Source organism: Pristis pectinata, chromosome 34, assembly GCF_009764475.1.
Source record: "Pristis pectinata isolate sPriPec2 chromosome 34, sPriPec2.1.pri, whole genome shotgun sequence".
In the NCBI taxonomy this organism is placed as follows: Eukaryota; Metazoa; Chordata; class Chondrichthyes; order Rhinopristiformes; family Pristidae; genus Pristis; species Pristis pectinata.
The window spans coordinates 4,512,253-4,534,293 of record NC_067438.1 but is presented as its reverse complement, the minus strand read 5'-3'; the positions used below and the strand labels follow the sequence as shown (position 1 = coordinate 4,534,293).

At 51.0% G+C, this 22,041-nt stretch overlaps 2 protein-coding genes across 9 annotated transcripts in view; both read left to right on the top strand.

The window, feature by feature from the left end:
- The window catches only part of abhd16a (abhydrolase domain containing 16A, phospholipase), a 76,097-nt gene extending 68,205 nt beyond the window's left edge, over nt 1-7,892 (top strand). For all 4 annotated transcript variants that reach the window (XM_052043584.1, XM_052043583.1, XM_052043585.1 and 1 more), the window contains 2 exons: nt 2,411-2,457; nt 4,437-7,892. In XM_052043584.1, coding sequence (XP_051899544.1) covers nt 2,411-2,457; nt 4,437-4,520 — 131 coding nt within the window. In that variant the 3' untranslated portion in view covers nt 4,521-7,892. The remainder of the gene's footprint in view (nt 1-2,410; nt 2,458-4,436) is intronic.
- Nucleotides 7,893-17,380: 9,488 nt separating this feature from the next.
- The window catches only part of LOC127586096 (protein FAM102A-like), a 31,697-nt gene continuing 27,036 nt past the window's right edge, over nt 17,381-22,041 (top strand). Inside the window, exons 1-3 of one of the 5 annotated variants that reach the window (XM_052043906.1) lie at nt 17,899-18,061; nt 18,729-18,858; nt 20,062-20,303. In XM_052043906.1, coding sequence (XP_051899866.1) covers nt 20,158-20,303 — 146 coding nt within the window. In that variant the 5' untranslated portion in view covers nt 17,899-18,061; nt 18,729-18,858; nt 20,062-20,157. Of the gene's footprint in view, nt 17,536-17,898; nt 18,123-18,275; nt 18,332-18,728; nt 18,859-20,061; nt 20,304-22,041 lie in introns of those variants that run through there. The other 4 variants (XM_052043905.1, XM_052043907.1, XM_052043908.1 and 1 more) reach the window with 4 other exon arrangements.

Below are 22,041 nucleotides of genomic sequence, written 5' to 3'. Positions count from 1 at the left end.
TTATGCTGCTCGTGATTTTACAAACCTCTGTGAGGTCCTCAAACCTCAGCCTCCTGCACTGCAAGGAAAATGGTCCCAGCCTGTCCAGTCTCTCATAACCCAAGCCCTCCGATCCCGGCAACATCCCTGTGAACCTTCCCTTCACCCGCACTAGTTTGCATCCCCATTCACAAGCGGGCAAGCAGCCCACTCAAGCTGATGCCAAAACATAAGCAGTCACTGCCTTTGAGCCTGCAAGGTGATTTGACAGGATCACTGCTGATTGTCCATCCCGATAAGCCTGCCTCATCCCAGGATTCCAACGCCCAGTGACCAACCCTCCAGGCTGGGGCCCCTAATGCTGCCGCTGGGTCCCACTGCTCATCTCCTGCTACTGCTCACACACACCCACCCCTAATCTTGTATTCCACCTCTAAACCCTCGCTCCTCTGAGCCCCTCCCTGCCTACCTCACCTCTCCTCAGCCCTCCACCCCACTGCCACCTTCTGATCCTGCGCCTGACCCCAGAATCAGATTTATTATCACCGACTTGTATGATGTGAAATTTGCTGTTTTGCAGCAGCAGTACAGTGCAAGGACATAAAACTGCTATAAATTACAAAATATATAAATGGTGCAAAAACAAAGGAACAACGAGGTATTGTTCATGGACCGTTCAGAAATCTGATGGCGGCGGGGAAGAAGCTGTTCCTGAATCGTTGAGTGTGGGTCTTCAGGCTCCTGTACCTCCTCCCTGATGGTAGTAACGAGAAGAGGGCATGTCCCGGGTGGTGAGGGTCCTTAGTGACGGATGCCGCCTTCTTGAGGCGCCGCCTCTTGAAGGTGTCCTCGATGGTGGGGAGGGTTGTGCCCGTGATGGAGCTGGCTGAGCCTACAACCCTCTGCAGCCTCTTATGATGTTGTGCATTGGAGCCTCCATACCAGGCGGTGATGCAACCTGTCAGAATGCTCTCCACCGTACATCTATAAAAATTTGTGAGAGTCTTTGGTGACATACCGAACCTCCTCAAACTCCTAACGAAGTAGAGGCCCAGCTCAAACCCCTGCCACGTCGTTACCATCCCCCCTGACCACCCCCTCTCTGTCACAGAGCGGTCTGTCCCCAGCAGAGGCCTTACCTTTGTACCCCTGCGTCTGCACTTCCTTCAGTCCAGACGAAGGGTCTCGACCCGAAACGTCGGCTCTCCGTTTCCCTCCACAGGTGCTGCCTGACCCGCCGAGTTCCTCCAGCGTTTTGTTTCTAGCATCCATAAAGGAGTAGAGTATTCCAAATACCGCAATGGTCCGAGTGGAGGAATTGCTTTTAATCCCAGCCCCGGGAGTCCGACCCACCATTCCCCTTAATTCCAGACTCTCCAGCCTCGGGAAGCAATTTGTCAGCATCCAGCACCTTGTGTCAGACCACCTTGCTTTCTTCATGGGGCTGAGACTACAGGCCGGTTCTGCCCCCTCAAACTGCCTTCATGCAGCCTGATCAACGGCACTAGAAGCTGCAGGAGGCTGTTCTGCCCCTCCTCCCTCCTCTCCCATTCAGTGAGACCATGCACTATCAGCACTACCTCCTCCTCCAACCCCATGTCCCTGATTCCCTTAATATAGATTTTAAAAAAGTCTCTGCCTTTAACGTACTGGGTAATGGAGCATCCACATGCCGCTTGGGTAAAGAAGTCCAAAGGCCCACCACAGTAAAACTCTGATAATCCGGCACTCTCACCACTTTGGTGGTGTCAGACCAGTGGATTTTTTGGACTCCCAAAACATTTCTAATTCACTTTTTTTTAAAAGGGTGTTACACAGCGGTATAATAAATTTTTCCAGTGAACCCAGCTGGGGAGGGAACATGGGAGCCGGGGCCCCGGTGAGTTTAAAGGGAACATGGGAGCCGGGGCCCCGGTGAGTTTAAAGGGAATGTGGGAACCGGGGCCCCGGTGAGTTTAAAGGGAATGTGGGAACCGGGGCCCCGGTGAGTTTAAAGGGATTGTGGGAACCGGGGCCCCGGTGAGTTTAAAGGGAGCATGGGAACGAGGGCCCTGCTGAGTTTAAAGGGACTGCAGGAATCAGGGTCCTGGTGAATTTATAGGGAAAGCAATAAATTGGGCCCAGTGAGTTTAAAGTCCTGTCGATCATCTGTAGCATTTCCCTGCTCCTCAGACTCTGGCAATGATCACCTTACGGAGCGGTTGAGAAGGAGGTGGCTGTCGACCCAAGGTCAGCGCCTCTGACCTGGGGGTTGGTTTGTGATCAAATCCGCCCCGGATTGTGACCACCTCTATGACTGTGTGTGCTCGCCCGTGTGTTTGTGTAAGGGTGGGAGGGACTCAGCGAAACTGCATTGTTTGCTGACGAAGCTCCTGGGGAGCTTGACGCTGCTTGGGTCTCCTGTCCGCTGATGCCTTGTTCATGTGTTTAGGGGAAGACATGACGTCAGAAGGAAGAAGGCAGCTGGCGATATTCCTGGCAAGTGACTCTCTCCTGATCTATTGTAGCTCGTTACGTTCCCTGTGTCGGCTGTGGGAGGGGTGGTCAGGGGGTGGCCGGTGAAGGGGACAATGAATTGGAGCCGGTCCTCTAAACCGGGGGGCGGGTAGGGGGGTGGTGGGTGGTCAGGAAGCACGTCGCACACTTGTGTACGTTCACTCTCCCCTCATGTGTACTTCGCACACACTTGCTCTTGCACATCTCTCACGCTCTGTCGCACGCCCTCGCTCTCTCTCTCATGCCTTCTCTTGTCACATTCTCACTCCCCCTCTCTCTCCCCCCTCTCTCCACCCCTCCCTCTCCCCCCTCCCTCTCCCCCCTCCCTCTCCCCCTCCCTCTCCCCCCTCTCTCTCCCCCCCTCTCTCTCCCCCCTCTCTCTCCCCCCTCTCTCTCCCCCCCTCTCTCTCCCCCCTCTCTCTCCCTCCCTCTCCCCCTCTCTCTCCCCCCCTCCCTCTCCCCCCTCTCTCTCCCCCCCTCCCTCTCCCCCCTCCCTCTCCCCCTCTCTCTCCCCCCTCTCTCCCCCCTCTCCCTCTCTCTCCCTCTCCCTCTCTCTCCCTCTCCCTCCCTCTCCCTCTCCCTCTCTCTCTCTCACACATGCACACACACTCTCACTCTGATACACACATGTAAAAGCTGCTTAAGCTGTGCAGTCAGCTCTACATCTGAAAACAGTGCCCTTCTGTATGGCACGATGTAAATCCTGGAGTTCCCTGCACCCATCTGTGCCTGCAGCAGACAAACTGCGTCAGTTCCTCCTGCTAATCCCTCTCCCCCCCGACCCTCCACCCCCTCTTGAAACGTCCCATTCCCAAGATCCATTCTGCAGCTTAAATGTGGCTACAAGGTACAACCAGCAAGAGGGACTGGATAGTCTGGGGTGGTGTTCTCCAGAAATTGTGAAGGGGCTCACTTGTGGGTGGGTCCAGAACCAGAGGCAGTGACCATCAGATAGTCATGGATAAATCCTGTCAGGAATTCTGGGGAAACTTGTTTAACCTCAAGAATGGGCCTCGCTGACCTGGGGAATGGTTGATTGAATGGCAGTGTTTGTTGAAGGGGAAGCAAGATGAATGGGTTTGGGGGTGGGGGGGAAGCATGGAAAACTGGAGGGGAGGTGGGGAATGGTGGAGGAGGAGGCGGGAGGTGAAGGGTGAGGGGAGGGGGAGAGGTGAAGTGAGGGGTGGAGGAGGAGGGGAGGGGGAGAGGTGCAGGAGGAGGGGAGAGGTGCAGGAGGAGGGGAGGGGGGAGAGGTGCAGGAGGAGGGGGGAGGTGAAGGGCGAGGGGAGGGGGAGAGGTGAAGAGTGAGGGGTGGAGGAGGAGGGGAGGGGGAGAGGTGCAGGAGGAGGGGAGGGGGAGAGGAGGAGGAGGAGGGGAGGGGGAGAGGTGGAGGAGGAGGGGGACAGGTGCAGGAGGAGGGGAGGGGGAGAGGTGGAGGAGGAGAGGTGCAGGGGAGGGGGAGGGGATGGGGAGAGGTGCAGGAGGAGGAGAGGGGGAGGGGGGAGGGGGAGAGGTGCAGGGGGGTGTGGGAGAGGTGGAGGAGGAGGGGAGGGGGGAGAGGTGGGGGGGAGGTGGAGGAGAAGGGGAAGTAACTTATGCACCACCCTTTGCGTGAAGAAGCTGCCCCGATGTCCCCTTTAAATCTCTCGCCTCTGATCTTACACGTCTGCCCTCTTGTTTTTACCACCCCCTGCCCTGGGAAAAAGACTGTGTGCTTTCACCCTGTCTGTGTCCGTCATGATCTTGTACACCTCTATCAGGTCATCCCTCAATCTCCTACCTTCCAGGGAATAAAGTCCCAGGCTACACAGCCTCTCCTTGTAACTCAGGCCCGCAAGTCCGGGCAACAGCCTGGGAAATCGTTGTTAAATCGTTAAGTACGTTGAGCCTTTCGTGCGCGGGATCGGTGTTGTGACCCATGCCGCCGGTGTTGAGATCCGCCTGTTCCCCTCCCTCCTCAGGCACACAAGTACATGAAGAATTTCGACGCCACACACTGCACCCCGCTGCCAGCCTCCGAGTTCACGCTGCCCTGGTCTTTGTAGCAGGAGGCGGGCGAGTCCGAGGAGTGCCAGAGGGAGCTGCGCGGCGGAGGAGACGTGGGGACCCCCCCCTTTGCCCCGCCCACCCCGAGATTGGGGGTCGGGGGTGGGGGGAGGTGTGTGTGATGGGTCTTGGGTCTGTCGTGGAGCTGTCGACCACCGGCCAGAGTGCAGCCTTCTTGTCCCCTCCCGCTCCCTTCCCGTCCCCTCCGAGGGCGGGAGGAGACTCCCCTTGTTCTCGGACTCTGCTGCGCCAATCGCTCAGTCCCTGGAGTGTGGTTTGAGAAGCCCCACCCCCCGACACACACCTCCTACCCTCCACCTTCCTTGTGAGGTTCTGCCTCCTGTAGCCCGTCTGCTCTTTGTCTCCACCCACCACCACCCCCCCCCCACCACCACCACCACCACCACCCCTCCTGGTTTCCTGGTCCCTTCCCCTCAGCTACCCCCCCCCCCCACCCCCCAAACAGTAAGTGTGGAAAAGCTGCTAATGGTGGGGAGGTGGCTATTCAACTGGGCTGTGGCATGCATCGCTGTCAATCATCTGCCAAGCCCCTTCCCTCCACCCCTGCTCCCCCACCCCCCCCCCCCACACACACATACACACACTTCTGCTGGGGGGGGTTACTGGTTGCTGTACTGAACCTCAAAGCGCTGGGAAACGCTCAGCGGGTAAGTCAGCATCCGTGGAGAGAGAAGCAAGGTCAACCTGCAAGGCCATCAGGTTCTGCCTTCACTAATGCTACCTGCCATGCCAAGGCTTCTCCCTGCACTTTATTTCAGGTCTCCAGCATCTGCGGATTTTTGGGGGCTTTCATTTGGTTGGTGGGTGCCCCCTTATTTCGCTGCTGCCTTCCCTGCCCCGAATCTCCCAACCCCTTCCTGGGCTCAGCAACTGCGATCGTGTCCTTCCCTCACTCCTCGGGGTGATGCCCGTCAGCTCAAGAGTCGATCTTGGGATCTTCCCTTGTAGTTTTGATGTAACCGGTCATTGTCAGGGTGCGGGTCCCTCCTGGTCTAGAGGGGATCGAAGGTGGAGGGCTGCCTTGTCACCCTCTCTGGTGATGAGCATCTAATGTGTGGGTGTTGATCTGGGGGGGGTGGGGGGAGTGATGGTGTTACAACCCACCCCCTCTGGTCCAGGCTCTCACAGGCTCAGGCACAGAGCTTGCCTTACATCCTGCCCTCAGTGGAGACTAAAAGCCCAGCTACACCCAACCTCAGGGTCAGGCTGGGGTGCGGGGCTGTTTGGGTTAAAATTCGACCCCCCCCCCCCCTTCCCCTGCATCCGCTTACCGGCCTGTTTTTAACAACTTCCATTTGCAGGGCCCTGGCTGGTGTGGGACAGGGTTCTGTTCCCCGAGAACTGCACGTTAAGTCAGGGAGAGACAGAGACAGTGTGTGGGAGAGGAATCGCAGAAACAGCCGAGACGGGAGAGCGAGGAGAGGGGAAGGTCGGAGGGGGGTGCAAGAAGGTGGCCGTCTGTCCGCCTCACTTGAGTGGAGTCTGCTCAAGCGCTCCCAGCTCTGCTCAGTTCGAGGTGGGGGGAGAGAAGGCACGCAGAAGGTCCCTGCAGCAGCCACCAAATCCGCCCCGCCGATCTCCCGAATGCTCCTCGGTATGTCCGGGATGTTGGTAACCCGGGCAGGACCTGCATCAGAAATATAATTAGACTATCCGGCTCCTCGCTGCCACCCTGTCAACTAACAAACTCGTGGCTGATGTAACCTCAGCCTTAATCCTGCTTTCCTGCCCAGTCCGTGTAACCCTCGATCGCCCCTGAATTTCAAATAGAAGAAAGTTTTCTTGCTGAAAAGACTCTTCCAATGGCTGATTGGAAGCTATTCCCTTTCTCAATCCCTCCTGGCGTTCGGTCAGATCTTGGCTGATCTGTGCCCTTGTATTAATATTTCGGGAGTTGGGGGGGAGGGGGATTTACAGGCAGGTTCCTCGAACCCCTAGTTCCTCGAGTCCCCTTCCTCAAACCACTGACCCACCGCAGTCCTTCTGGTGGAGGCGCTCCCGCGGAGCTGCTGGTTGGGGTGTTCGTGACTTGGACCCGGGAGTGCTGAAAGGTTCGACGACCGTGAACGGGTGTGACTTCCGAGGGCAGCCAGCAGGCGGTTGCCGCTTCCAAGCAGTGGCGCAGCGGGTAGAGCCGCTACCTCGCGGCTCTGGGGACCCAGGTTCGATCCTGACCTCTGCCGCTGTCTGCCTGCGGAGTTTGCCTGCTCTCCCTTCCCCTGGGTGCTCCTCCCACATCCCAATGTTTGTGCAGGTTGGAAGGTTAGTTGGCTGCTGTAACTTATCCCCAGTGAGGAGATGAGGGGTGGAATCTGCTGGGGAGTTGGTGAGAATGGTGTGGGATTTGGTAGGTTAAGTGGGACACGAGAGGAGTGTGGTAGAATCCAGAGCAAGTGGGGAGAATAACTTGGGGTCAGTGTAAATGGGGTGGTTGGCACAGACCCGGAGATCCACAGAACCTGTTTCCTTACTTGTACTTGGTGGTTAAGAGGTCGTGGGTTTAGATCTGGCTTCTGAATCCACGATCTGACTCCGTTCAACCGATTGGGCACACACATCCTCGCCAGTCACGGTAGGGTTCCCTTCCCGTGAGCCGCTCGTAACCCAGACAGGTCGCAAGTAGGGAATGGTGCCCGCCATCCGAGTTCCCACCCCTGTGGCCCTGCAGCTGCCGGCTAATCCATCCTGCCAGTCTCCCAACAAACGCCCGCCCGTTTATGTACGGGTTATGCATAAATCTGGTGTCCGTAAACTGGGCAGGACCTGTAATCCGGAGCACCCCTACGTCGACATTTCCTATACACGGAGCCTGAATGGAAACCATTGTGTTACCCTCTGTACGTTTGGACTACTTTGTGACCCTGCTGCTGTGTCGTATCATCTACTGATATTTGTGGGGTAGGATTCCGTCATCTGAAGGGGCTCATCTCCGAGGTTAAGGATACCCTTGATGCTGCCCTCGTCAAATGCAGGCCATCTTTTTTTTCTTTAAGGGCCCAGAACATTTCTCTGTGACCCTTGTTATGAATACTGCTAAATTCTGCTTCCTCTTGATGTTTTTCTGAGCTTTTTGTCTGGGTGATGTCTCTGCAGGCTGGGGTGAGGGGAGAGAGTTCCTTCTGCATTTGAATTCTGTCATGTTTACAGTCTGTCCCATCTCCTAGCAAGGCTGGGAAAAATATTGGGCAAGGAGGCGTCCTGTTCCCATCCAGCCCGGTGTGTGTTAAAATGCACTACGGGACTCTTGTCGTGTTGTTCAAATGTCTGAGCTGGAGGGGAAAAAAATGAGTCACAATAAAAGATTTTTACTTGCTCCTTCCATAAACGGCAAAGGACACAATGATTAAGAAGTTTGGTTTAATGTGTGTGTGTTTTTATTGAAGGTGATATTCACCCTGTGATTTCTCTTTCTCAACCCCAACCTTGCCACTAGAGACTCTTTGAACCAAAGAATAAACCCGCTCTTGCCCAGTGCTTTCAACAAACACAGGACTTTCCAAATTGTTTCCCAGCCTGTTAAGTACTTTCAAAAAGTTTGGTCAATGTTCCTGGAAATGTTAGCTGACCGTTGTGTGCATGGTGTGCTGTAATAAGATACTGCTCAGTTCCTGACCGTTGAATGATAACTCTGGAACTGGAAGCCGACAGCAATTCCTTTATTTTTAAATGTTTGCTCTGCACTACTAACACCTTGGGAAATGTGTCCTCGGTTTATGAATCGATTCTTTCCAGTAACAGATATAGAAATACACAGACCCAAAACACCCACAGTGCATTTTGTCCAACCATTTTAATTTATTACTTCTCGCTTAAAACATTTTCCAGGAACGCAACCCTTTTGTAAGTCGAGGAATGGCAGTAGTGATGAGGTGTGTAAAGTTATGAGAGGAAGAAAGAATTTGTATTCTGTGTGTTGTCTGTACCTGCGATGCTGCTGTAAGCAGGTGTGTCATTGTACCTGTACCTCACCATTCCTGGCAATAAACTTGACGTCCCCAGCATGGAACAGTGAGAATCTTTTTCTCATGGTGGGGGTGTCAAGTCAAGTTTGTTGTCATGCGCCCGAGTACAGTGAGGTGCAGTGCAATGTAAACCTTGCAGCAACATCGCAGGCACACAATCACAGACAACACACAATATAAATTGCACATAAATCATTACAGAAAATAAAATTCTGCCATGCAAATGGAAAAGAGACTGTGCAACAACAAGACAGTGCAAAAAGAACCAAAGACCCAGTTGAAGACAGGACCAAGTGGTGCGGGAGGTGGTCCTCAGTGGTGCGAGAGGTGGTCTGCAGTGTTCCGTTGCTGAGGTGGGGTTAGGGTTGTGCAGGTAAAACGAGGACAAAGGTTTAAGATGAGAGGGAGAGGTTCGGGGGGGAAAGTATTTCACACACACACTTGGTATCTGGAAGGTGCTGCCAGCGGAGATGGGGCCAGATATAGTGGCAATATTTGAGGCATCTAAACACTTGAATAACAGGCACAGAGGCTATGGACCTAATGCAAGCAGATGGGACCAGTATCCATAGGAACAATGGTCGGTATAGATGTGGTGGGCTGAAGGCTGCATTATGGAATTGCTTTCAATTCTGGCTGCCCCATTTCAGGAAGATTGTGGAGGTTTAGGAGAGGGTGCAGAAGAGGTTTACCAGGATGCTGCCTGGATTAGAGGGTATGAGCTATAAGGAGAGGTTGGACAAACTTGGGTTGTGTTCAGCAGCGCAGGCCCTGGGGAGACCTGACTGAAGTTTATAAAATTATGAGAGGCATAGATAGAGGAGATCTTTTCCTGAGGGTCGAAATGTCTAATACTGGAGGGCATGCATTTAAGATGAGAAGGGAAAAGTTCAAAGGAGATGTGCGGGGCAAGTTTTTTACACTGAGGGTAGTGGGTGCCTGGAATGCGCTGCCAGGGGTGGTGGTGGAGGTAGATACGATAGAGGCATTTAAGAGGCTCTCGAGTACATGAATATGCAGGGATTGGAGGGATGTGGATCATGTGCAGGCAGAAGGGACCAGGTGTCATTAGCTGAATTATCTCAGCACAACATCATGGGCCAAAGGGTCTGTTTCTGTGCTGTACTGTTCTATGTTCTATGACTCCAGATCCTCAGGTTGGATTATCCAATGTACACTGGTTCAGAAATCATTGTTGGCTATCAAGCAATGATGCGTTTGGAAAACTTTAACCTGCCCTCTTTCAGTGAAGCTGTAACATCAAGACTGAGGCTTCCCATGCAGTACAGAGGGAGCACTGCATTACCAAGATGCTGCTGCCGCAGGAGGCACTAAACTGAGCTCTGGTCTCCTCTAGGGAGACATGGAAGATTGGCGCTAAGGAGCTGTCCCTGATCTCCTGACTAATATTCCACAATCCATATAATTGATTTGCCGGTGGCCGTCGGTGTAGGTGTGTGCTGTGTACTAATGTCGTGGTAACGAAACGTGAAATCTTGACTCTGTCCACCTGCTTCCTCTAAGGCAGCTGAAACAGTTGGGGAAGGTGCTAGACTATCCAGCGGTTAGCCCACAGTGTTTAGCAGTAGATGCAAGAGAGGAAGCTCTGTCCATTGGTGCTGCAGTGGCTCAGAATCAGGGTTATCATCACTGATACAATGTGAAATGTGTTGTTTTGCAGCAACAGTACAATGTGTGACATGAAGCTACTATAAATTACAAAATTAAATAAATAGTGCATAAAAAAGAATAACGAGGTAGTGTTCATAGGTTCATAGACCGTACAGAAATGTGATGGCGGAGGGGAAGAAGCTGTTCCTGAATCATTGAGTGTGGGTCTTCAGGCTCCTGTACCTCCTCCCCAATGATAGTAACGAGAAGAGGGCATGTCCCAGGTGGTGAGGGTCCTTAGTGATGGATGCCGCCTCTTGAAGATGTCCTCGATGGCAGGGTGGGTTGTGCCCGTGATGGAGCTGGCTGAGTCTACAACCCTCTGCAGCCTCTTATGATCCTGCACATTGGAGACTCCGTACCAGGCTGTGATGCAACCAGTCAAGATGCTCTCCGCTGTACATCTGCAGAAATTTCTCAGATTTTTTGGTGACATACCAAATCTCCTCAAACTCCTAACAAAGTAGAACCGCTGGCGTGCCTTCTTCATGATTGCATCAATGTGTTGGGCCCAGGACAGATCCTCTGAGATGAAGGAATGGAATGTAACCCTGGCTACCACTGTTGATAATAGCATGAGATAAACATCTAACTGCTTCTGAAGACCTATCACAGGCTCAGTCTCTGCCCTTTTTAAAGTTTATTTGCAGGATCTGTCACCGGTATTTATTGCCCTTGAGACAGTGGGGGTGAGCCAGGAACTTGAAGCTGCTCACCCTTTCCCCCGCTGACCCCTCAGTGAGGGCTGGTGTGTGTTCTGCCGACTTCCCCTTAAGGTTAAGGTACCAGACTAGTAATGCAGAGACACAAGTTCAGATCCTACCTGTCTAACTTGAATTCAATTAATATTGGAACTTGGGGGAAATATTGTCAATTAGTCTTAGTGATGATGACCTCAAAAGTGGGTAAAAACACATTTCCTTCACTAATTTCACTCTGGGCTACACTCTGGGCAGGCACGGTAGTGTAGCGATTAGCGGAACACTATTACAGCACCAGCGACCAGGGTTCAATTCTGGCCACTGTCCGTAAGGAGTTTGTACGTCCTCCCCATGTCCGCGTGGGTTTCCTCCGGGTGCTCCGGTTTCCTCCCACATTCCAAAGACGTACAGGTTAGGAAGTTGTGGACATGCTATGTTGGCGCCGGAAGTGTGGCGACACTTGCGGGCTGCCCCCGGAACACTCTATGCAAAAGATGCATTTCACTGTGTGTTTCGATGTACATTTGACCAATAAAGATATCTTATATGTGACTTCAGACCCATCCTGTCTGATTGACCCCTGAAGTGGCCCAGCAAGCCATTCAGTTGTACCCAATGACCAATGGCCTGAGCCATTCAGTTGTACCAGTACAGCTATGGGAATAATACTGGAGAGACAGCCCACTATGACCCAGGAAATGTATCACCAGTCCTTCAGCGTCGCTGGAACCCCCTCTCCCAACAGCACCGTGGGAGCACCTTCACCAGAAGGGCTGCAACAGTTTGACGGGGCGGCTCACCCCCACCATCTCAAGGGCAATAAATACTGGTGACAGATCCTGCAAATAAACTTTAAAAAGGGCAGAGACAGCCTGTGATAGGTCTTCAGAAGCAGTTAGATGTTTATCTCATGCTATTATCAACAGTGGTAGCCAGGGTTACATTCCATTCCTTCATTTCCAGTCCTGATGAAGGGTCTCGGCCTGAAACACTTATTTCCCTCCATAGACACTGCCTGACCTGCTGAGTTCCTCCTGCATTTTGTGTGTGTTGCTCCAGATTCCAGCATCTGCAGAATCTCTGGCGTCTGCACTTTATTCTGCATTCTGTTATTGTTTTACCTTGTACAACCCCGAGGCACTGGGTAATGAATTGATCTGTATGAACAGTATGCAAGACAAGAGAAACAGGACTGCAGATCAAGCCAGGCAGTGTCCGTGAAGAAATGCTGGCGGTCAATGAGACAAGTTTTTCACTGTACCTTGGTACATGTGACAATAGTAAACCAACGAATGAGAGAAACGTTATTCAGGCCACGGACCTTTGTTCAAACAAGGAGAAGTTAGAAATCAAACACGTTTTAAATTGCAGAGACGGGGGATGGGTGAGGGAGAACAAAAGATGTGTGTGTCGTAGGGTGGAGACCTACAGAGAATGAATGATATGAAAGGAGTGGCAGCTGAGGGGGGGGGGGGGGGCGGTGAGAATTCCCTAACATCAGCTGGTCTCTCCAGAGGAGGTGAGTGAAGATAGAACAAAGGCACGGAAATCAACAAGTTGCTGCCAATCTGAATATTGCAATCCTCACAAATCAACGTTGAGTTCAATGATATCAGATAACCAGCCTTTCCAGTTTGTGTCAGGACCGGCCAGTTCTGACGAGTTCTCTTGTCAGCATTCCCATGTTATTTTGGACTTTTAGCAACTGCATTGTTTTGTAGCCCACATTCACAGCAGCGTTTTACATCTCTTCCTTTCTCCCCATTCATCTACATCTTCTTCAGACTGATTAACTGTACTAACAAGCTTTTACTGCCCTCTCTCAGCCGGTGCACCCAACTCTTATATCATCTCATCGTCTCCACCATATCGTAAACCTTTCCTTTGTTCTTTCCACCCTTCCCCTTTCTTTGCAAATTGAAGCATGTTCGAGTTTTCTTTTTTTCTTTTTTAAAAACAATATTCTAGGTTGAAGAACAATGTAACTCAACACATACGAGAGAACGTCCCTTATGTTTCATCAGAGCTGCAGGCTATTATCTGCCAGTGCAGAGGGTATCTTAGAAAATAGAACACTACAGCACAGTACAGGCCCTTCAGCCCACAATGTTGTGCCGACATTTTAACCTGCTCTAAGATCTATCTAACCCTTCCCTCCCACATAACCCCCTATTTTTCTATCATTCATGTGTCTATCTAAGAGTCTCTTAAATGTCCCTAATGTATCTGCCCCCACAACCTCTGCAGGCAGTGTGTTCCACGCACGCACCAATTTCTGTGTAAAAAACTTGACTCTGATATCCCCCTTATATCTTCCTCCAATCACCTTAAAATTATGCCCCCTGGTGTTAGCCATTGTCGCCCTGGGAAAAAGTCTCTGATTCTCCACTCGATCTACGCCTCTTATCATCTTGTACACCTCTATCAGGTCTTGCCTTAAAGTCTAATTGCAAAGACACGACCTTGGACAGTGCAGCCCCCTCTCAGTGCTGCACAGGGAGTGTTGGTCTGGGCCACGCAAGCAAGCCCCTGGAGTGGGACATGAAGGAAATAGAGCCTCCTGGCCCCTCAAACCTGCCCCGCCATTAAATGTGATCAAGGCTGATCTGCCCCAGGCTTCACTTCCTGCTGCCTCGGTAAAGCAGCCAGCATAATCAAAGACCCTACTCACCCCGGACATTCTCTCTTCTCCCCTCTCCCATCGGGCAGAAGATACAAAAGCCTGAAAGCACGTACCACCAGGCTCAAGGACAGCTTCTATTCTGCTGTTATAAGACTATAAAGGGTTCCCCAGTACGATATAATGGACTCTTGACCTCATAATCTACCTCGTTATGACCTCGCACCTTATTGTCTGCCTGCATTGCACTTCCTCTGTAGCTGTGACACTTTACTCTGTATTGTGTTATTGTTTTACCCTGTACTACCTCAATGCACTGTGTAATGAATTGATCTGTATGAATGGTATGCAAGACAAGTTTTTCACTGTACCTCACTGATCCAATTCCTGTTCCCCCGGACTCATAGAATCATAGAGCAACACAGCACGGATACAGGCCCTTCGGCCCAACCAGTCCATGCCGACCACGGTGCCCACCCATCTAGTCCTAATTTCCTGCATTCAGCCCATATCCCTCAAGCCCCGCCCCTCCATGTACCTATCCAAGTGCTTCTTAAATGATGGCACAAGAGACCGCAGATGCTGGAATCTGAAGCAACACACACGCAAAATGCTGGAGGAACTCAGCAGGTCAGGCACCATCTATGGAAGGAAATAAACAGCTAACGTTTCAGGCTGAGACCCTTCATCAGGACTGGAAAGGAAGGAATGAGATGTAACCCTGCCTCATAAACTGTGAGAAATGATGAAATAATCATTTGTCTTGTCGTGGTAGGATTACAGAATGCAGAGCAGTCATGTTAATGTTCATGTGAAGCCTCTGCCCTTGTTTCTATGGCCCTGGGACTTGAAGACTGAAATGTGTTAAACTGGGAACAAAGTAAATCAACTGTATATTTCAGCCTTACATAAAGTAATCCCCACACCCACCACCCACCACACTTCTCTTCCCTTTCCTAGCCCCCTTTTTTCTACTTTTATTCCCTTTCCTTCCCTGTGACCCGTCCCCCGGTGGATCTGCTCTCCCCTCCTCCCCCGCACCTGCCCATCACTGTCTCTTACCTGCATCTACCTATCACCACCCTGTGCCCACCCTGCCTCCCCTCTTTCGTCCACCTATCACTGCTCTGCTTTTTCCCTCCTTATACTGGGCTTCCCCTTTTCCTATTTTAGGTCCCAAAGAAGGGTCCTGACCCGAAACGTTGACCGCCTGCTTTTCTCCACGGATGCTGCCTGGCCTGCTGAGTTCCTCCGGCATCATTGTGTTTTTCATCTGGATTCCAGCATCTGCGGTCCTTTGTTTCTCTCTCTTACATAAAACCCGCCAGACATCCAAATGTTTAAAGTCTTGCCCGCTTAAGAACACAGGATTTCTGGCTATTCAGGCCTTTGAGTCTGTTCCACCAACCTCACCGAGCACTCCCATTCTCCCACTAATTTTCCCCCTACATTCCCACCAACTCCCTCCAGAATTCACCAACCACCGACACACTGCGGGGCATTCTACAGCGGCTAGTTAACCTACCAACCTGCATGTCATGTGGGAGGAAACCAGAGCACCCAGAGGAAACTCACAGGGCCACAGGGAGAACGTGCAAACTCCACACAGACAGCAAGGGAAGTCAGGATTGAATCCGGGTCTGTGAGGCAGAGGCCCTACCAGCTGTGCCACTGTGCCAACACTATTCTATATGATTATGGTTGACCTTTTGCCTTAAAACCGTTTTCCTGCATTGTCATTGTATTGCTTGATTTCCTTGATGTCCAGAAATCTATCAGTCGCTGTGTTAAATGACGGAGCAGGCACAGTAGTGTAGCGGTTAGCGTAACGCTTTACTGTGCCAGCAACCCGGGTTCTATTCTGGCCACTGTCTGTAAGGAGTTTGTACGTTCTCCCCGTGTCTGCGTGGGTTTCCTCCGGGTGCTCTGGTTTCCTCCCACATTCCAAAGACGTACGGGTTAGGAAGTTGTGGGCATGCTATGTTGACGCCGGAAGAGTGGCGACACTTGCGGGCTGCCCCCTACGCAAAAGATGCATTTCACTGTGTGTTTCGATGTACATGTGACAATAAGGATATCTTATCCACAACTCTCCAGGGTAGAGAATTCCAAAGGTTCACCACTTTCTGAGGGAAGAAATCTCCTCTCATCTGAATCGCAAACACCCTCCCTTCTCAAACTGCGCACCCCCCTTCACTCCTCATTCTAGGGGAAACATCCAACAAGGAGCCACAATAGATCGGGTGGTAAAGAAGGCGTAGGGTATGCTTGCCTTCGTTGGTCAGGGCACTGTGTATAAGAGTAAGGAACTCACGTTGCAGCTGTATAAAGCTATGGTCAGGCTGCACTTGGAGTATTGTGTGCAATTCTGGTCAGCCCATTACAGGGAGGATGTGGAGGGTTTCGAAGTGATTTTGCCAAGACGCTGCCTGGATTAGGGGGGCATGAGCTATAAGGAGAGGTTGGACAAACTTGGGTTGTTTTCTCTGGAGCGGCGGAGGCTGAGGGGAGACCTGATAGAGGTTTATAAAGTGATGACAGGCAGAGATAGGGTAGACAGTCAGAGCCTTTTTCCCAGGGTAGAAGTGTCAAGAACTCGAGGGCATGCATTTAAGATGGGGGGGGGGGGGGGGGCGGAGGGAGTTTAAGGGAGATGTGCGGAGCAAGTTTTTTTACACAGAGAGCGGTGGGTGCCTGGAACAGGCTGCCAGCGGTGGGGGTGGAAGCAGATACGATAGAGGCGGTTAAGAGGCTGTTAGACAGTCACATGAATATGCAGGATATGGAGGGATGTGGACCATGTGCAGGCAGAAGGGATTTAGTTTTATTCGGCATCATGTTCAGCGCAGACATTGTGGGCCGAAGGGCCTGTTCCTGTGCTGTACTGTTCGATGTTCGATGTTCTATCTCAAGCCCTTTAAGATTTTTTTAAAGAATGCTTGTAACATTCCATGTTGCAACATAGCTGTAGGAATGCTAAAGGCTCCTCCCTGAGTGAAAACAAGTTTATCAACTTAACGTACAAAAGAAAGATAGAAATATGCGTCTGAAAGTACTCCCGGAGCATGTAAAACAGGCGTGAAAGAACAAACTCTGAAAACGAATTAGTGGGATATAACATCTTGATCAAATAACGAGAAAGGAATATTACACAAAGCAAAGAGAGGTCTAATTCTTTTCGCTTCTCGTTTTTTTTTCTTCTGTGCTTCTGCGTAGTGCTTTTGGACATTTTATTCAATTGGAGTAATTCTGGGTTCAGGGGGTTTATATATGGAATAATAGATACCCAGGAGTGAATTAAGGCTAGAATCTAATCCAGGGTTTATATACAGAATAATGGATATCCTTGAGTGAATTACAGGCTGGAATCTAATCTAATCTAATCTAATCTAACCTAATTTAATCTAATCACGGCGGTTATTTATAGAATAGTGGATACCCAGGGTGAATTACAGGTTGGAATGTAATCTGGGGATTCAGGGTGTTTATTATATAGAATAATGGATATCTGGGAGTGAGCTGCAGGCTGGGATCTAATTCAGGGATTCAGGGGGTTTATATCTAGAATAATAGATTCCCAGGGATGAATTACAGGCTGGAATCTAATCTAGGGGTTCAAGGGGTTTATATATAGAACAATGGATACTCAGGGGTGAGTTATAGGCTGAAATCTGACCCGGGAGTGGTTTAAATGTTTATTTAGAAACGGTTGTATATGGAGGAATGCATGGCCAGAGCAGAGACGGTATCCTAGGTGAGTAATTGTGCGCGTCCCTGTGTGTGTGTGTGTGTGTGTGTGTGTGTGTGTGTGTGTGTGTGTGTGTGTGTGTGTGTGTGTGTGTGTGTGTGTGTGTGTGTGTGTGCGTGCGTGCGTGCGTGCGCACCGTGTCCTGCGGTACAGCCTGTTCCCGGACGCTGCCCCCTCCAACCACTGGAGCAAGACCTCGCTGTGAAGTCCGTGTGGAAGCGAGCGTGTGACGGACACCCCACGTCGAAGGAATGCACGCACAGGCACCTTCCAGTCAAAACCGGAGCAGAGGCAAGTCACCGCTTGACCCCGAGGAACAGCCTGAGACGCGGGAGGGATAGTAGTCGAACCACTTACCCCTCCTCCACAAAGTCAATATTGGTGAAAGGTTGTTCGCGGGCAGTAATAATTGCATCGAGTCACTGTGTTGATGTAATGACTTTTGCTTGTAGTACAGAGTGAGAGAGAGAGAGAACATAAGAAAAGATCAATCCGGAGCTCTCCCTAAAGAATTTGCCTTTGAGAAACCAGCCCTTGCAGCTTTGACCCACAAACGGTGCACAACACCAGCTCACAGCTATTTTCTCCAGACTTTCTCCCACCCTGAGTATCCGAGTTGGTATGGCATGCTGCAGCTGTCCAAAACATTGGCCAGGTTGCACCTGGAGTATTGTGTACAGTTCTGGTCATAACACTCCAGGAAGGATCTGGTTACAGTAGAAAGAGTGCGGAAGAGATTCACAAGGACGTTGCCCGGAATGGAGGGCTGGCCTTACAAGGAGAGACTAGATCGGCATGGTTTATTTGCACTGGAGAGGTGAACTAACTCCTCTGCCTCCGACGAGTTGATAAAATTATAACCCCTCTGAGGGGCTAAGGTGGGGTAGATAGTCTTTTTTTCTAGGGCGGGGGCCAAAACTGGAGGGCACAGGTTTAAAGTGAGAGGGGGAAAGATTTAAAAAGGACCTGAGGGACAACTGTTTCACACAGAGTGTGGTGGGTATATTGAATGAGCTGCCAGAGGGGTTGGTAGAAGGGATACAATTACAGTGTTTAAAGGGCATTTGGACAGGTACATTGATGGCAGGTACGTAGAAGTTTAGAGGGATATGGGCCAAACGCATGCAAATGGAGGGTTTTCGTTATAAGGAGAGATTGGACGGGCTGGGTCGGTCCTATTGGAAAGTAGGAGGCTGAGGGATGACTTTAGAGAGGTTTATAAAATCATGAGGTGACTGGGCTATTTGGTTGGAACGGACGCGATGGGCCGAAGGGTCTGCTTCCGTTTATGACTTTTCTGATTCTGTGGTTCTAAGCATGATCTCTAGGCGAAGCAGGGTGAGAGAGCACATAGTAATGGGATGAGAAGCACTGAGGTAACTCGCTCATCATTTCGAAGTCACACACTTCCGTTCCACCTGGAATGCTGCGTCCCCAGTTAGAATGGCAGCAGCCTATGTAAACGTGTCACGTTATCATTACAGCCTTTCCCCAGCGGTGCTGCTACTACAACAGGGCGGAAAGTCATTATCTCCTGACAGACGGTCACAAGGGCAGAAGAATGTGAAAATGACCGAGGGCAGAGGAATGTAAGATGGGGAGCATTTCACAGAGGTATGCCCACATATTAGTCTTGTGTGCACATAGGTCAATTCACCGGCGAAATTAATCGATAAACAGGTTTCCACCATCGCAGGAGCCACATACACAGATGGTGGACATCTGAAATAGAGAAAGAGAACTAGAAACACCCAGTCTGCCGGGCAGCTTCTGAATGGAGAGGAACCGAGTCAAAGTCTCCGGGCCGGTTAATGAATTCTCCAAGCCGGTCTTGGGTTCATGAATTGACTCACAAAAGTGTCGGGGGAGCCTCAGCGGGTCAGGTAGCATCTGTGGAGGGAAATGGACAGTCGACGTTTCGGGTCGAGGTCCTTCAGACAGGACTGGGTCAGTCCCTGCAGTCTCCTGTGGTTGTCAGTCGGGCCTCTGGTTCTGTGAGTCGTCCCAGTCGGAGGTGGTTAATGAATTGTCCACAGCCCGGGTTTGGTGCATCAGATGTCCTGGGCTGGATGTGTTTAATGAATCGCCCGGACTAATCTCGGGGAAAAATGACCACCAGAAACGTTAGCAGTTTATATTGTTTCTTTTCTCCCCCACCTCTAATCGTGTCTCAAATTATTCTGCATAAACACACAAGAAATCCTGCATTGGGATAGAGTTACTGGGGGTTGGGCGGTAGACTGCATTGCTGCACTAACTAATCCTTGACTCACAAGCCAGCTTTTGCAATTGAATCCCTCCACTGACTGACGTGGCGTTTGAGCCAACGAGAAGCCGGGATTTCGGCGGCGGCGTCTCCCGTGTCCGGGTCTCTCCAGCCAACAGCGGGAGGGGGAGGGCGGGGTTGGAGTGAAATCCCCACCCAGTTCGTGAAACGTGGGTCCCTTGGAGAGGGGGGAGGTGAGTGCTCTGTTACACTGGTGGGTGTGATGCAGGGTAGTGGTGACTCACCGCCAAACCGGGAAGAAGTGAAAGAAGGAGAGCTTCCCGCTGATCCTCATGTCAATTCCATTCCTAAGAGAAATCGGCATGACTCGAGTCCAAGGGTATTTCTTACATATAAATAGACAGGGCTCTTGTATATAAAGGCAAGAAGACAGAGAAAGAGCCAAACCGGTTTTAGCTGGCGTCTGTTTGCTCTTTGATACCCCGAAACTTTTCTCAAAACTTAGCCGCTCGGGTTGACGAAGTTTCTCGATCGGATCAAAATTTTTCCCCTTTTAAATATTTGGCTTTAGATATTTATTTTTCCTGCAGTTTCAGCTGGTCTGAAAGTGGGAAGACTTGGGGAGGTGGCAGCGGGGAGGGAGAGAGATCGGTTGCTCTGCAAGGGATTTGGGCCGTTCGGTTTCCATGGCGTTTCTCATGAAGAAAAAGAAGTTTAAGTTCCTGGTCACCCTGACCCTGGAGGAGCTTTCGGCGGTGCCGTTCGTTAATGGGATCCTTTTCTGTAAGATCCGTCTCCTCCACGGTGGAACCTTCACCGATTTATCCTCCAGGTAAAAAAAAAAGAAATCTAACCCGATGCTCTCGTTATTTCTGCTCCTTTTACTGTTGGAATTTTTCCATCTGGAACTAGAGTTGTTGGAATAAGTGAACATAGCGTTACCGTAGCGCCTGTCACGTCCCTCTGAAGCACTTCACAGTTGAGGCAGTAGTGGTGGGGGGAGGCGGCAGACAATGTCCGGTGTTGGGGGTGGCGCAGCGGGTAGAGCTGCTGCCTCATCGGAGCCGGTGATCCGGGTTGGATCCTGAGCTCAGGCGCTACCTGTGAGGGGTACGGAGTCAGGCGGCGCAGAACCGGGCCCTTCAGCCCATCAGGAGTTTGCGCCTTCCTCCCACATTCCAAAGGCGTGCTGGTTGGTGGGTTAATTGCTCAGCGTAAATTGCTGGGTTTGATGGGAATCTGAGGGGGGGGGGGTGGAATAAGCGGGGAAATGGGAGAGCAGCAAACAAGCTGCAGGAGTGGGGAATGGGATTGTTCTCTGGGAGCTGGCACAGAGCTAATGGGCCGAATGTCGCAAGTAAATGTGAAACGCTTAGCAATGGGCTAGTGACCAGACTGCCCGTTTGTTTTCTTGCAGTGCAAGAATGGGATCAAATTCCCATTGGTGCTTGGGTCTTGTTTCCAAGGCTGAGAACTATATGAAATGTTCCAAGTAAATGAGGCTGAGGGGATAGGTAGCAATATTTCCAAACCCCCCCCTCCCCTCCCCCAGTCTCCCTTAATAACAGCCCTGGGATTGTCAATGAAAGAGGTTCCTCTTGCAAGTGTTAAGATAAAATGGGGACTGGATTACATTTTTGCATCATTATGTTCTCGCAGCAGTTGGACTGGTGACTGACAGTTGATATTCATTGCAGGGAGATTGATTGCTAATCAGTATCTTAGAATGGTTACAGCACAGGAGGGGACCATTTGGCCCATCTTGTCTGCGCCAGCTTTCCACCAGAGCAGGTCTAATTTCATGCCCTCTGGCCCTTTCTCTGTATCTTGTGAACTTTGCTTTGCCATATAGTTATCCAATTCCTCCTTGAAGCTGCAGTGAAATCTGTCGTCTCCACATCTCCAGGTGGTGCGTTCCAGATTCCAACCACGCTGTGTAAAATGAGTTTTCCCTTGTGTCCGACCATCTATATGTTTCCTTGTCAGGCCACGGGAGATTTCCAAGCTGGCTCTCTGCTTTATCGAGACCACCTTGTCTGTACTAGTGTACGATCCCACAAACAGTGGCCCAGCTTGGTGGAGCCACAGCCTCGCAGCACCAGAGACCCGGGTTCGATCCTGACCTTGGGCGCTGTCTGTGTGTGGAGTTTGCACGTTCTCCCTGTGACCGCGTGGGTTTTCCCCCGGGGTCCTCAGGTTTCCTCCCACATCCCAAAGGTGTGCGGTGGGTGTGTTAGTTGGCCGCTGTATATTATCTCTAGTGTGTAGGTGAGTGTTAGAATCTGGGGGGAAGTTGATAGGAATGTGGGAAGAATAAAAAATGGGATTAATGTAGAATTAGTGTAGAATGGATTGTTGATGGTCAGTACGGACTCAATGGGCTGAAGGGCCTGTTTCCATGCTCTATGACTCTGAGTATTAGTGAGTCCAGTGACTGGTTTAATCTTGTCCAGCCCTGTTCTGTTTCACTTAACGACTTGCTTTCACCTGAGTGGGCTCCAATCTCTCTTCATTTATCTTTCCTGCTTTTAATCTAGGAATACCCAGCAGATCAGGCAGCATCAGTAGGG